Here is a 15118-nt window from a genome sequence, read left to right as displayed (position 1 = left end):
CTGCTTATTATGTTCCCAAGCTCTCCACTTCTGAGGCTGTTGGAAGTGCTGCTAACCTGGTTCTGCCAGAGACTGAAACTATGTAATGGCCTACACAGAGACTTAGTTTGAGGCTCCAGCCAACCACCGGCACTCTGAGGGCTGTGGACCAGTGTTGCCTCCTGCATCAACTGGGAGCTCAGCCGTGCCACCCCAGCCTCCTGTGTCAGCTTGTTTCCTGGTGTCTGCTGAGTTCTCAACGCTGCCACCTGCTGTGGGCTCCACACTGCCAGCGTCTTTGTTCGAGACTATGCCTGCTCTCTTGTGCTGAGAATCAGCCACCACCAGAGCCTGCTGTGTGCCCTGCGCAGCCCCACCCTGAGCCAGATTTTAGTGGGACCATATTTTTGGTCTTTTAGTAACAAGCAGAATTGAAATCAATTAATCAGTGCACACTCTTGTACATGTGCATTCGAATGTGCACGTGAAACTGGTCGCATGACACCCAATGCACACAATCACCACTCTGGTTCTTCTCATCAGTGCAGGTGAAACCTTAACTTTCCATGACTGGGGAGGATGGGGTAAAAAACCTCTCAGTGGTAGCACGGTGCATTTAAACATGCCTAAATCATTTTCAGCACTTTCAAAATTTTTGTACATACATAAATCTGTATATCTGCTGTGTATATACACACACATGGAAAAAATGGGCCCTTTAAAACTTGACTTTTAATTCCTACAGTAAAACCCATCACCCATGCTGAGAACCTATTTATTTACTTCTAGGCTGGAAATTGTAATCCACTATTATTATGTTCTTCTAAAAGCTCACTGAAAAGCCTTCATTTGATCCAGAATTGTAGTGAGAGTACTGATGAAGTAGAAAAATGTGCTTTATTTTCCATATTAGCTTAATTTCTTTCCCTTGGACTCTACAGACAGAGGACTCTTTTATTACCCCCATTTTCAGCATTTTAGCCAATTCTCTCTGAACAGTTTTCTCTCTGAACAATTTCCCACAGGCACAGCCCTACAGACCCTACAGTTTAGACCAGGGGTCTCCATCTCCAGTCCTTGAGAGCTATTGTCCTGCAGCTTTTAGACGCATCCCTACTCCAACCAAGCTGAATCAAATGGTTGAATTAGCTCTTTGGAATGCCATCAAGTTTGGCAAAGGCCTGGTAACAAGCCATTCATTTGATTCAGGTGTATTGTAACAAGGATGCATCCAAAAGCTGCAGGACAGTAGCTCTCTTGAACTGGAGTTGGAGACCTCTGGTCTAGACTCTCTGTTGTACAGCCGCTGCTGACATTCTTGGGCCTGCAGCAAATTTTATTGTGACAACATCCCCAAAGTGTGTAGCTTTGCTCTCAGGTCCACAAGGTATTGAGTCTCATTTTTTGCTGAGCTTAAACCTTCCTCCCAGGTTTCTTTAATTCGGTCCTACAACCCTTGCTGCTTCTGGCCAAACATTAACTCAAAGGGAGAAAATCCCATGGAGGCCTGGGGAACCTCCCGCATTGCAAACAACAGAGGGTCTAACCAGCCATCCCAATTGTGTTTGTCCTCGTGAATGAATTTATGAATCATGGACTTTAAATTCTGATTCAGCTGCTCCAACAGCCCATCCTCTGTGGTCTTCTGCCCGCTTTACCATGATATCCAGGCCAGATGGTGGCAGTGGACCCATTCCGGTGTCTGCCAGGAGCCCTTCCACAAGCACTGCCATATCCAGCAGACGAGCTTCTCACTCTGTGGGACCGGGCTGCAGCCACCTGGCCACTGTGTTGTGCAGCTGCCTGGTGTAGGCAAAGGGCAGATCCTCTGACCCCATCCAATCTCCCTGGAAATTGCGGCAGTGGTCCGCTGGGGACACCCCCAGCCGTCTTAAACACCGGCCCTTGCTGTTGCCGAGAGGTTGAAGGCCACCACCATGAAACCAACCAATTTACATTAACTCAACCAATTCTGCATAAAAGAGTGGTCAAATATCAAACCACAATTATGACAGAAGGCTGGTGATGTTGCTCTTTTAGCACATAATACATGAATAAGAAAATCAGACACAGAATAATTATTAAAATGTATTTCATTATAAACAGTGTATATAGTATTTTTTTCATTAAACATTTCTGGATGTCTTTAAATGTTTGCAGCATATCGTCTGCTCATACTGTTGTTCCTGAACTGAAATTTAACCACACAGAATCAAAGCCGGTTTCTCACAAATACTTCTTTGTGGTACTTTGCAGGAATTATCAAACCAATACATTGGCCCCATCCCCACACAGTCGTCTCCATCGGGATCTTCTCCACTCAAATCATCTGCCTCTTGATCCTTCCAAAATGTCAACCTAAGGGATGAAGAACAAAAAGAGCAGTCACAGTAAAACGGGGTCACCCAAATGTCGCTAATAGATTGTCTGATTGTTGGATATCTTAGTGTCTTTTCCTTACACTATAAAGCACCTTTAAGGTGACTGTTATTGTGAATATATACATATATATACATATCTATCTATCTATCTATCTATCTATCTATCTATCTATCTATCTATCTATATGAAATGTAATATATAATATAATGTAATTGGATTGAATCAAACCTTTCGTTCAGTGGTGAGCTGTCCACCCACAACCATTTGCCCTCTTCTGCTGAGCCTGTCAGGCCGATCCAGAAAAGGTCGTCATATCCCGTCGTTTTTTGTTGAACATTTTTCCCCAAGAAACTCTAAATGAAAAAAAATGATTCAATTATTTTGTAAAACTTTCTGTTCTGGGATGACGAAACATGAGGGTGAGAACATGAACCTGCAGCAGTGTTTAATACCTGCTCCTCGCTGCTGTCTATCTTAACCAGGCCTCCTCCTTTAGTGCTACATTCAGTTTTGCTCTGATCCCAGGATGATTTTCTTGTGGAGAAATAATAGCACTTTCCTCTGTGTTGCTCCCAGCCATCTTCACATTTGTAATATGGTTCAACTTTGAAGAAATTACATCAAAGACAGGCAGGTGGAAGAAATCATGTTTATGGTTGTAAGTATGAAAATATTTCCTGCTTAGGATGTTGTGAAAAAAAAAACAATGAGCAAAGTTTAATAATACTAATATTTTGTGTTAGTGATTAAATTCCAGAGGTCACAAACAAACAAAGGTTTAGTACAATAAGCAGGAGTCTCATATTCTTACCTGTGACATCAGTTTTTACAGTTACCTGCTTCAGTTCAAGGTTTCTGAGCATTTCCCTGGTTTTCAAAAGCTCAAACACTTATAAAAAAATACAAAAAAGAAAAAATGCAAATCAGTCAGTAACATTTTTGGTTTCATTTGCATTTAAGTTGCAGAGTCTATAGCCAAGGAGAAGATCTTTGTTACTAGAACTTCTCTTATGTCAGTAAATTTGTCCCAATTTTGATCACATTTGAGGAGGTTTTGGTAGCATGCAGGTAAAAAATATATCTATATAAACAGAGAGTAGAGTAACATGGCTACTGAACTGAACGCACAGCACAACCATTTAAAAACTGTTTCATGAACTGTATAGTAAAATGATGATTATTTCTAATTAAATATAGTTGTTATATATATGTAGTATACTGAAAAGTCATATATTTAATTTGTTTAAAAACAAATGTCAGATATTCTTCTTCCACTGACGGTGACAGCACACTAAGACTCATAAAGAAGAATATCTGAGCTGCAGTTTAATTATGATTTTTAATTTATAGGTTACAAATAAAAATAATCAATTACATATATTTAACATATGAATTACAAAAAAACCCATTGTGTTAAAATGCATAGTTCCACCTCAGAGTAAAACACATTTATGAATGACTTTCCCATACATCCAATTTATTAATGATGTTATAACTCAAAATTATGTAATGTTATGGATTTATTAACCTTAAATAAATAAATAATTAACTGTAATAAAGTGCACGTGTTGGTTAAGATGCAGGTGATTAAGCAGGTGATTGTATAGCTCGCTGGACTTTAACAGCTAAATTACTGTTAAAATTTATTTTCTTTTCAATTAAAATTCTGGAAAATTTGTCCTGAAGCCTGGATTTTAAAATAAAAGGATTAAATATGATGCAGATTAATTAAAAAGTCATAAGTTAAGGTTTTCTTCACAATTTTATAGTAAACATTCTGATAATCAATTTACAGTAGATCAGACACTTATCAGTAAAGCTACATGAATAGAACTACAAACTCACAGAGATAAATTACCACGAGAGCCGATACCAGGAGAACAAAGACAACCAGCACGGCCACTCTGAGCTTTAACGCATTGTTTGATTTTGCATGTTGGGAGTGAAGAGCTTCACCTGATTCAGAGGAGACAGAAAGTGAACACACAAGTACGTAAACATTTAATAAATAGTGCTAACTGTAGTGCAGTTGAGGAATGCTGTAAAGATATGTGTTTGTGTTTGTCTTGTTTAAAATGATTTTTTTTTTAAACAGGTGAGAATCAGAGCTGGATTAGACCAATGAGAAACATGACACAGTTTATGTTACATAACAATATGGTTGACTTTCTTATTCTTTTTCTTCATAAATGAGGTTTTTATATTTTTCTGTGATAAAACCCAGAATACAGACTTAAGATATTTCACCTAAAAGAGTATTGTTTAATTTCAGAACACGTTGTTCTATGAAAACAGCATTGTTCATAAAAAGTGTAGATTTTCTCCTCCCTGTTGATTTACCACCCCATTAATGTTCTTACCTTCTATGTATTTCTGTGGACGGCTCATCATGCTGAGGCTTCAAGCTCCCGACTTCAGAGTTAGTCCACCTGTGTCTGAATCACAATAACAAAACAGCAAACTGGTGCTAATCATTTAATCAATTCCTTCAATATCTATAGAAAATTAAGCATCAAGCTTCACCTCTGCGACCCTCACCTCAGGCTTTTCAAAAGGAAATGAAGCACAAGACCTTTCACAGCTCTCTGTTAAAAAAAACAAACTTCCTGGTGACTTTAAAGGATGGGGAGGAGGGTCTATCTACAGCGCAGCTCATCTATTTCAAGACAAATTCAAAATTGTATCAGTGGTATTCAGCCATCTTTTATTTTTCTATAAAGAAAGAAAAAAACAAACACAAAACAAAGCTGTTGGTCAGTCTTGACTAACTCTGTAAAATCACTGTTGGTTCTCATCAACTTTGTTACCTGTGATCTCATCATTAACCCCTGATGGTTTCATTTAATTTCACTTGAAAATATATAAAGTGGAACAGGAGAGTAGTTTCTGTATGTTTAACAATAAGAGTACATTTTATGGCTGTTGTTGAAAACATGTTTCTGTCTTTCTTGTTTAGCACTATACACACATTTAATATATTCCTAACATACTGTAGCGTTGTGCAGCTGCAAGGACATTAACCCTTGTGTCATACTAGGGTTGTGTTTTTCAAGTATTACAATTTTTCTCACATTATCGCATAGAAGTTTCTCACAACACCAAATGTGAGAACCACAGCCACAGGAAACAATACCTTTTATAGATAAAGACCAAATGTGAAAATATCACCTAATCTAACAGGTGGTTCCTCCTTTTTTTTCCTTTCTTCTTTTTTGGGTTAAATATTATCACATTCACTGCTATGTCGAAAAATTGAATGTGGCTTTAAGTTTTAGGTTCAGGTGTTGTTTTATTCCTGCATTAATTTAACACCACACTGATATTCATACCTTATGTGTAGCTCTGCAGACGGCTCATCATGCAGATGTGATATCATGAAAATATTTATTCTGCAAGTATTCATGTTTTGAGCTTTAAAAAAAATGGCAGAAAAACATCCTTCTGTGGTATTTTTTGGATATTTCATGAAAGTCTAGTAGACAGTCTCTTTAAAAAAAAAATTTATTTAGTAAATAATTTAATAAATAAATGTTTTTACTGTTTTCTAATAAATTAACTTCCTGTTAAATGTAATAGGATGAGGATTTTTCAGTAACAGTTTTATTTTCTTTCATTTAAAACGATGAAACAAATTATTTTCAGTATCACTGAGCTCACCTAAGCTATGCTAGTCCCATATTTAGTTAGTCTGATTTCATACAGATGAGATCTCAAATGCTGGTTTGCTTAAATAACTTGCTCATCTGTGCTATCTGTGTATCTTTTTGGGGGAGTTTTGAATGTTTTATTAATCTGCGTTTGTCCCTTATTTTTTTTTAAATAGATGTATGTTTTTCATTATTATTATTTTAGACATCTTTAATTTCAATAGACTCAGGGCAGGAAAAAATTATCACAGTGTTCACCATAATTTCTCAAACTGCACATCTCCAGCTCACAGTTGTATCCATGACCTTTCTGGAAGTTTGCATACACAATTTACAAATATTGTTCACAATTATTTTATTATATTTAATTTATTTTTATTAAACAGTTTTGGAAGGAAGGTTTAAATGCACTACTCAACTTATTTTACAGTTTGAACTGACTTTTAGACACATACAGATTTATGATGTCCAATCACTGCTGATTTACCACAAATACTTCCTTTTTCAGACTTTATAATTTTGCAAAAAGCATTTTTTTCAGACTGTGGGGTTGAAGTGACTACTCAAATCTGAATGAAGCTCCCTCTTCTTCAGGTTCCTGTTGATTTATCACCACATTAATGTTCGTACCTTGTATGAAGCTCTGTGGATGGCTCATATTGCAGAAGCTTCAATATCCTGACTTCGAAGGTAATCCAGATGTTTCTGCACCACAAAACATTTATTCTGTAAACATTCATGTTTAAATTACGCTTTGACAAACAGCAGAAAAAATATCTTTGCATTATTTAAAAGAGATTCCTCAAAAGTCTTCATCATTTTAAATAGCAGTCTTATTTTTTATTTTATTTAACATTTGCTGCCAAACTGCTGTGAAAGCTCAAGGCATGAGCTCCACTAGACCCCTGAAAATTTGCTGTGGTCTCTGTCACCAAGATGGTAACAACAGCTAAATTGGGAAGCGGAGCCTCCATGCATTGGACTTAATGGTCCAGCACATCCAACAAATGCTTGATTAAATTGAGATCTGGGGAATTCGGAGGCCACGTCCACCTCGAATTCATTTTTGTGCTTTTAAAATCTTTGCTGAACTATTTTGGCTTTATATCAGGGCACATTATCCTGTAGAAAGAAGTCACAGAAGTTTCATTAAAGAGTGTACATGGTCTGCAGCTGTACTTAGGTAGGTGGTATGTGTCACAGTAACACCCACATGGATGGCGGGAGCCACGGTGTCCCAGTAGATCAAAGCATCACACTGCCTCTGCTGGTTTGCATTCTTCCCATAGTGAATCCTGGTGCCACATGTTCCCCAGGTAAGCGATGCACTTGATGTAAAAGAAAATGTGGTTCATCATTCACCTTTTTCCAGTGCTCTGTGGTCCAGTTTTGAAGCTCACATACCCATTGTTGGTGCTTTAAGTGGATAGCGATCAGCATGGGTACCCTGACTGGTCTGTGACTATCCAGATCCAAACAAAACAAACTGCAATGCACTCTGTATTCTGACACCTTAGTATCGGAACCAGCATGCAACCTACAAGAGCTGCAGTTTGGAGATGTAGTCATCTAGCCATCTTGCCCATTTTTCCTGCTTCTAAATGCATGTTGTCATGTGTCAGTTGACCACCTGTCTGGTCATAACATTATGCCTGATCAGTGCACATTCCCTTTAAACATGGACACAACATCCTTCAACATATTTATCCTTGTTTGACGTATTTATCCTCGTGAGCCAAATGGCCGACTTACTCACACGAAACAAAAACGGAGTATCTTCCTTCCTCCTGGGCACACTGGTCTCTGCATAAAGGTCTCAACAGGAAAAACACAAACAACAAAAACCCTGATCCTCCCACACAGAACCTTAAGTTTTAAAACATGCATTTCCCTGATTGCAAAAAACAAGAGAATATACCCTCATCCCATTCCGTACCAGTTCTAAAGCAGTAGGTATGCCACATTGTCTTAAGAGTTTGGTGGAAGTACTCTAGTGCCTCCTGGCTTTCTGGATGATATGCACTAAAGACTTGATGCTTCACAGCCAGGAGCTTCAGTATCTAATCAAATACTTCAGACATAAAGTCAGTACCTTGGTCTGTTTGAGTAATCTTGGGCAAACCAAAAGTGGGACCAAATGTTTACTATTATATATAGAAAGATTGTTACTGTAATCTATTGTTTTTTTTTCTAGGAAACATGGAATGTGGGATGAATCTTCATACAAGGAGACCACTCGTATCTCTCTGAACGATATTCTTCTGTGGCAGTTTCTAAGTATAGATCATCTTCTGCGTCCCTGTCTTTTGGTGTGCCACAAGGCTCTGTGCTAGGGCCATTACTGTTTTTAGTTTATTTACTCCCTCTTCAGCACATTTTGAGCCCTTTTGAGGATATTTGTTACCATTGTTATGCAGACGATATCCAACTCTATATATCTTTTAAACCGGAAGAGGCTTCTAAGCTGCGGCTTTTAAATGTGTGCTTGGAAACCATTAAAGGCTGGATGGCTGAAAACTTCCTCCAACTAAATGAAAGTAAAACCGAAGTCCTCTTATGTGCCCCAGATAGACATATACCCAGTATAATAAATGCTCTTGGTCCTCTTTCAACGTTTGTAAAACCATCTGTCAGGAACTTAGGGATTATCCTTGATCCTGCTCTTACGTTAGATAGTCATGTTAAATCTCTTGTTCGGTCTTGCTTTTATCATTTAAGAAATATTTCTAAATTGAGCTCTATTATATCCTATACCGAACTGGAGATTGTTATTCATGCTTTTATCTCTTCACGACTGGACTATTGCAATTCCCTGTTTACTTGTTTAAATAAAGGTTCTTTGGAGCGTCTGCAGATCGTTCAGAATGCTGCAGCAAGACTTTTGACGAAAGCTTCTAAATTTTCACATATAACACCGTTGCTCATGCAGTTACATTGGCTTCCTGTTGAATTTAGAGTCCAGTTTAAGATTTTGGTTTTAACTTTCAAGGCTCTTCAACAACAAGCACCACCATATATTATTGAACTTTTACAGCCCTATGCCCCTAGTAGGTCTCTGAGGTCGAGTAGTCAGGGCCTACTTGTCATTCAGTATACGAGACTGAAAACTAGGGGTGATAGAGCTTTTGCTACTGTGGCCGCCAGACTGTGGAATTCCCTTCCTCAGGACTTACGATCCGCTGATTCATTGATTACTTTTAAAAAACAGCTAAAAACACATCTTTTTAAAACTGCCTTTTGCTAACTTTGTTTGTATTTTGTCTTTTTAATCTGTTATATCTTGTAAATATCATGGAGCTAGAAAACACGTTTAATCATTAGTAGCGCTGTAACGACTAGTCAAATAATTTGAATAATTATTCCTTTAAAGCACGGCAAATGTGTTAAACGATGTAAACACGAGTGCTTCATCCACATTTGCGACTAAAAACAGACGTGCAATGCAAACGTGTGAATAAAAAGTCTGACAACAACAAGCCCACACAGCCTGCACATTTAAACAGAAACACTGATAACACAACGATGATGAGTTATGGCAGTAACGATGACGCTGGCACAGCTGAACGTGGAGCCGGAGTCTGTTTACACACCGTGAAGAGCAAAGAGGCGGACCCTTACCGAGACGCTGAGCTCAGGCTGAGTGAAAGAAAACGTGTTTTTAGCGTCCAAAACAGCAGCGCTGTTCCTGTAATCATCATTTAAATCTTTACTGACAAAACCCGAGCGTGAGTCCTCCATCAAAGCGCCTGATCAACACACTCCGACGCAAAGAAAAGCGAACTTTGCAGCTGCTCCATCCACCGCCGTTTGTTTTATATAGAGAAAAATCTGCAGCAAGTCTCCCGAAGTTGTAATAAAATATGCAGGTGAACTGTTAACTGATACGAGACTGGTTAAATTATACAGCTCGCTAAAGGCTGAGGCAGCCGTCCTATTTTACATGGAAGTGATACCTGCAGCAAACAGGGGTGAGTCTAAAGGGGGGCATGGGGTGTACTAGGCCATATTAACTTCAAGGGTTTTGTAACATGTTTTGAATTGAATGTGAAATAATAAAATAATATAAAGTATTTTATTAATTAAATTGCATTAATATTTTAAAGTATAAAAATAAAAGCTTTTTTCACAAGCCAGTAAAAATGTAAATGGGCCATTAAAACTCTGAGCCACTGACCTGAAGGCTGTTAAGTTGGACACTGAATTATTATTAATATTAATTAATGTCTGCACCATTATAACATCTTTTTTTTTTTTTAGCAGCATAAAAACCTCCTATCAATATCAGAAAGCCTTCCAAGAAGACAGAGTTAGTTTAGGTTGCTTATGCATTTTATTTAATTTGACTTTGACTTTTGACTTTATATATTTTTGCATTTCAGAAAATGTTTTCTTTAAAAAAAATAATTTCAGTATGGCATGTACATACAATCGAAGGGTTTAGTTTTTGTTTTTTGACAGATGTTGTATGCAGTTAAACTTTAAACACTGCAATTTCTAAAATGGAAACCAATGAGCAGTTCATTTTGAAAGACTTGTGTTTTTGCCCATTTGAATATTTATTATTGGCGCATTGGCATGACCATGGGCAGCTAGGTATACACAGTAGCTGTAACAGGCCTGCGATTGGTTGAGATTTGCTCTTACTTCTTGTGCAAACTGAGCATTCTGGATTGTGTTCCTTTATAACCTTGCCAATTGAGGATGAAAGAATGTGGCTTACTCCTGGATGGCAGGTAAAGTTGATGGTGTGGACCTAGTGGATAACTTGTGAGTGGACTGAAGACAGGACATACAGTTGGTTTGTGAAGCTGATTCTGGAATCATGTTCATTCTGCTGAGCCTGTTGAATGACATCTTCATTTTCCCAGGTCAGCTCTACAGAAATACAGGAACCAGAACGGTAAGTCATTGAATTTGCCAAAGAACATTACAGTCTAGGTTGCCTGGAATTGAGATGTTGTAGGTGACTGAAGATATGACAAATTTGGATGATTCTTCGAAAGCTAGTTGAACTGCTAGCAGATCACTATGAGTAGAATGTGCAGAATGTGCACGAGTGTAGTTTACTTTCTTCTTACAGTACGGTACTGTAAGAAGATTGCCCCCACCCCAGAGTCTGAAGCGTTGACCTTTACAACAAACTATTAATGGGGGTGAAGGCTTGGGGTGAAGGTTTTCTCCTGAAAACCTTCTTGAAACAGAAGTAAGGTGATATAGATCCTTGAAAACAATCATAGTATTGTCAAGGTAAAACAAAAACAAAAAACAACCACATTCAGGAAATTTCTGAAGACCTCATTAAATAAGGCTTAGAATACTGCAGCCACATTTGTTAGACCAAAAGATATTACCAAGTACTCAAAGTGTCCTCGTGTTTATCAAAAACGTCTTTTCACTTCTTGTTCCTCTAGTGATCTGATTTAGTCAAATACATGGTCTAAGAGTTTTATCTTTCTACTCAACAAAAAGCCAGCTATTGGGCATGGTCCTGCTGAGGATCAGAGAAAGATTAGGTGACTCACATTCAGCAGGCCCAGAGACTGAGTTAGCAGGGCTCATTGTAAGCGGTTTGACTGGAAAAACAAACTTCAACTTAGTTCTTTCTTCCGACCAACTTATATGTGGGTTGTGTCCTTCTAGCCAGGGATTTTCTAGGATCAGATTTGTGAGGTGCAGAAAAAACAAAGAACTCTGCGTACTCAGGGTGGTTTCCATAGATAATGAAATGAATTGGCTCAGTCTGATGTGTAATGGTAGCCAGCTGTTGTCTGTTTAGGGCAAAGATTGAAAGATGAGTGGTTAATAGTTTGGTGGAGATTCCCAGTTGATGAGCTAGCTTTGTTCTACACCAGAGTCAGCAAGGACTTCAGAGAGAGTGCTCTGCTTAAAGTAGATAGTTGCAGGCAGTGATCAGCGAAGAAATAACTTAGCCCTGGGAACACCAACAAGTATCCCAACCTCTACTGCAGGCTGTTCTGTTTTGGCTGCACTGGAAATCAACAGTCCACAGTAAATCAACACCTTAGCCTCAAACCATCTGTCTCTCTGTCAGGGATAGTTTTGCTCAGTTGAGCTACATCAACACATCTGGATTTTCTCCCAGGAAGACAGAGAGGAAGAAGCAGGGTGACTGAAAAAGCAGTGGTCGTTGTTCAGGATTTACTTTTTGTTTTCTTTTCACAGGCTCTTACCCTAAGATGACTGACAGCTTTAAATGCTAGGGAAAACAATGCAACTATAAAAGATGGTTCATCACAAGTAGATGAACCATCTGTGCACTGAGCCGGAGATCTCTGGATTGGGTGAGTTCTTTTAAAAAGAAAGTAAAAACTCATCTTTTTAACCTTTTGGCTGACTTTTTGTTTTGATGTTTTAGCATTTTTATTGTGAAGCATTTTGTAATATTTATTCTGAAAGCTCTATATGTAATTTACCTTTACTTTAATCAATGTTTCTTTAACCATAATAAGAAAAAACAAATGTTGTATAATTCTCAATCATGGTTACTTCGGGAAGCTGTGAACATGTGGGCTATACCATGTTGCATAGTTAATTTCACTCTCTATTAAAATAAAGTAAAAAAAAAAAAAAGAGTAAACAACAAAGTTCTTTAAATCAGTCATTCAGCAAGAACATAAAAATGTGTAACAAATTTTTTTGACAAGATACAGCAAGCATGGCATGGTAACAACAACTGTGTGCCATCAGAGTAGATGTACTGATAATCCAAGTTTAATTCAACTTTGCAGTATATGAGTCTCCTATCCTTACCTGTGACATTGCCTTATGTGATTTTCCACCTTAATTCAAATTATTTGAGTGTTTCCTAAAACTACAACAACAAAAACAACAATAAGGCAGTCTGTTTATTTGTAAATGTTATCTTAATTAATAATAAAACAAAGCACACTAAAAGTGAGGGCTTGACATTAATTGACATTGTTATAGTTATGTAATTTTAAAAAAAACCTTTATCTTTAGATGCCACAGTCACAGTTGAAACAGTCGCCCATCGTTTTTGTATAAGCAGTATTCACAGTCATACTGAAAACATTCTCCTCCTCTAATTTATGGTAAATTAGATAGCTGTGGGAACCGCAGCTGCATTAACCAAACAGGAAACACAGCAAACTGTGTATCAGACAACAACGTGGTTGACGGAAAAAACCACACAGGAAATTATCACAAAATCTAAGCGTCAACCCCCCACTGTTCTTGTTTGTTTCTTCTTTGTTGGACTAAGTATTACCAAATACACTCATGTGTTAAAGCATTTAGTCTGGTCTAAAGTTTTGTTTTAACTTAGGTTTAGATAATATTGTTTTATCCTTGCATACCTGTTTCAATCTGCAAAAAGCTGTTTTGTTTTTCAGATTTGACTGCATCTCCCTCTTTATCACCACATGAATATTCTTACAGTCTATGTACCTCTGTTAACGCAGAGGCTTCAACATCCTGACCTCAGCCAGTCCTGCTGTTTTGCATCACAAACACACCCATTTTATTCTTTATTATTTATTAGCATTTAATACTTTGGCAAACAGCAGAATTTTTTGGTATTATCTGCAAATATTTCTTTGGCTGTTGGTGGGCAGATAAGCCTTAAAACTGTCTCATTGCTTTTCTTAGAAGAAACACTTGTGACAGCTTCCTTTTTTACAGGTTTACATTAAAAGAACTTTCTGTTAAATTTTAATAGATTACACTTTATCATAACTTTATGTTTATGGTTTAAAAAAACACATGTATATATCTGTAAATTCCCCTCACCCCTACAGGCGGTCTATCTGTCAAGCTCGGGTCCTCTACTAGAGGCCTGGGAGCTTGAGGGTCCTGCGCAGTATCTTAGCTGTTCCTAGGACTGCGCTCCTCTGACAGAGATCTCAGATGTTGTTCCTGGGATCTGCTGGAGTCACTCGCCTAGCTTGGGAGATTTTTGAAAGGTAGCTTTAATTGTTTGTGACTTTAGCTTTATAAAAGTAGCCTTACTGTACTCCCTGTACTCTCAACTTATTTTATATTTGACTTTCAGAAACATACAGATTTATGGGGTACTTTGCAGGATATATCAAGCTAACACTTTCTGACTGGAGGATATATTTCTAACATTTCCTCCACCCAATCATCTGGTTTATCGCCTCTCAAAAATGTAAAACTAAGAGATGAAAGATATCGTCACAACAAATCACTGTTCATGTTTTTACGACTTTACATTACATCAAAATCCAGTCTGCTGAAAAAGACTAGAGGTTAAAAAAAATTTGACTTTGTTGTGGCAGACAATGTTCAGAACTACAAAAAAAAAAGGAAAATCAAAAAAGAACTGGAGAAAAAAGAGAGGAACACAGTTTGATGCAACACGACAGACAAATTGAGACTATAAAGTCACATGACGTAATGAAGGAATTAGAAACAGGAGGGAAACTAAACACAGTTGAACACAACAAAGGTGAACAACAGTCAAGAAATAAAACTAAACACAATGCATGGGAGACCAATAAAAAAAGGAACTAAACAAAAACAATGAAGATCTGTGAACTTAACACAGGATAAAGAGATCAAATAAACTCTAATGCAAGTAGAAGCTGGAACTAAGAGCTAAAGACTAAAAATACTAAAGAAAACACTTCAATATAAAGTAGTACGTTCACTCTGTTAAAATAAAGGATAAGCTCAAGCATGGTGATGTCATCCTGGGGAAGAATAGGTTGTTTTTTGTTTTTGCATGACTTTTTCAATCTTTGACAGTGGAGTCATTTATCTTTTATATTGTGCTTTTAATTTTTTATAGCTATTAGTGTTATTGCATGCTTTTATTGTGAATTTTGTTTTTAGTTTATGTTCCCCCAGACCCCCCCCCCCCCATTACTAATTTTCCTCTCCTGGGAGAGGTCATGCCATGGAATGAACCCGCCATTAACCAATCAGAGTGAGCCTTTCAACCACCAAAGACCAATAAGAGGGTCTGGCGGTATGGATGGTCATAGCAGCCATGAAAACAGCAGTAATGGACAGAAAGAATCAACCATGATGATGATGATGATGATGATGACGATGACGTGGCCATGGAGACACAGGCAGATGTTATTGAGGGAGGTGAAGCAGAGGGA

General features: G+C 37.8%; 1 protein-coding gene and 1 long non-coding RNA gene across 3 annotated transcripts; one reads left to right on the top strand and one right to left on the bottom strand.

Annotated features, from left to right (window-relative positions):
• Positions 1-2066: 2066 nt before the first annotated feature.
• Positions 2067-7567, bottom strand: LOC113015436 (C-type lectin domain family 4 member A-like). Of its 2 annotated transcripts, XM_080296397.1 has the most exons (8): positions 7222-7567; positions 6639-6713; positions 4722-5017; positions 4207-4317; positions 3173-3250; positions 2814-2965; positions 2590-2714; positions 2067-2337 (listed from the first exon to the last, which is right to left on the bottom strand). In XM_080296397.1, the coding sequence occupies exons 3-8, from the start codon at positions 4750-4752 to the stop codon at positions 2178-2180; spliced, it is 657 nt and encodes a 218-aa protein (XP_080152523.1). In that variant the 5' UTR covers positions 4753-5017; positions 6639-6713; positions 7222-7567; the 3' UTR covers positions 2067-2177. The 2 variants fall into 2 exon arrangements, with proteins under 2 accessions (XP_080152523.1, XP_026013266.2); XM_026157481.2 differs by lacking the exons at positions 6639-6713; positions 7222-7567 and having other exon boundaries at positions 4722-5170.
• Positions 7568-9444: 1877 nt separating this feature from the next.
• Positions 9445-14351, top strand: LOC113015081 (uncharacterized). The gene is made up of 2 exons (XR_013904682.1): positions 9445-10908; positions 12192-14351. It is a non-coding gene; the product is annotated as an uncharacterized LOC113015081 (long non-coding RNA).
• Positions 14352-15118: the final 767 nt, after the last annotated feature.

This window comes from Astatotilapia calliptera, chromosome 22 (assembly GCF_964374335.1).
Source record: "Astatotilapia calliptera chromosome 22, fAstCal68.1, whole genome shotgun sequence".
NCBI lineage: Eukaryota > Metazoa > Chordata > Actinopteri > Cichliformes > Cichlidae > Astatotilapia > Astatotilapia calliptera.
Note: the sequence above shows the minus strand (reverse complement) of the source record. Positions and strands in the feature narration are given on the sequence as shown.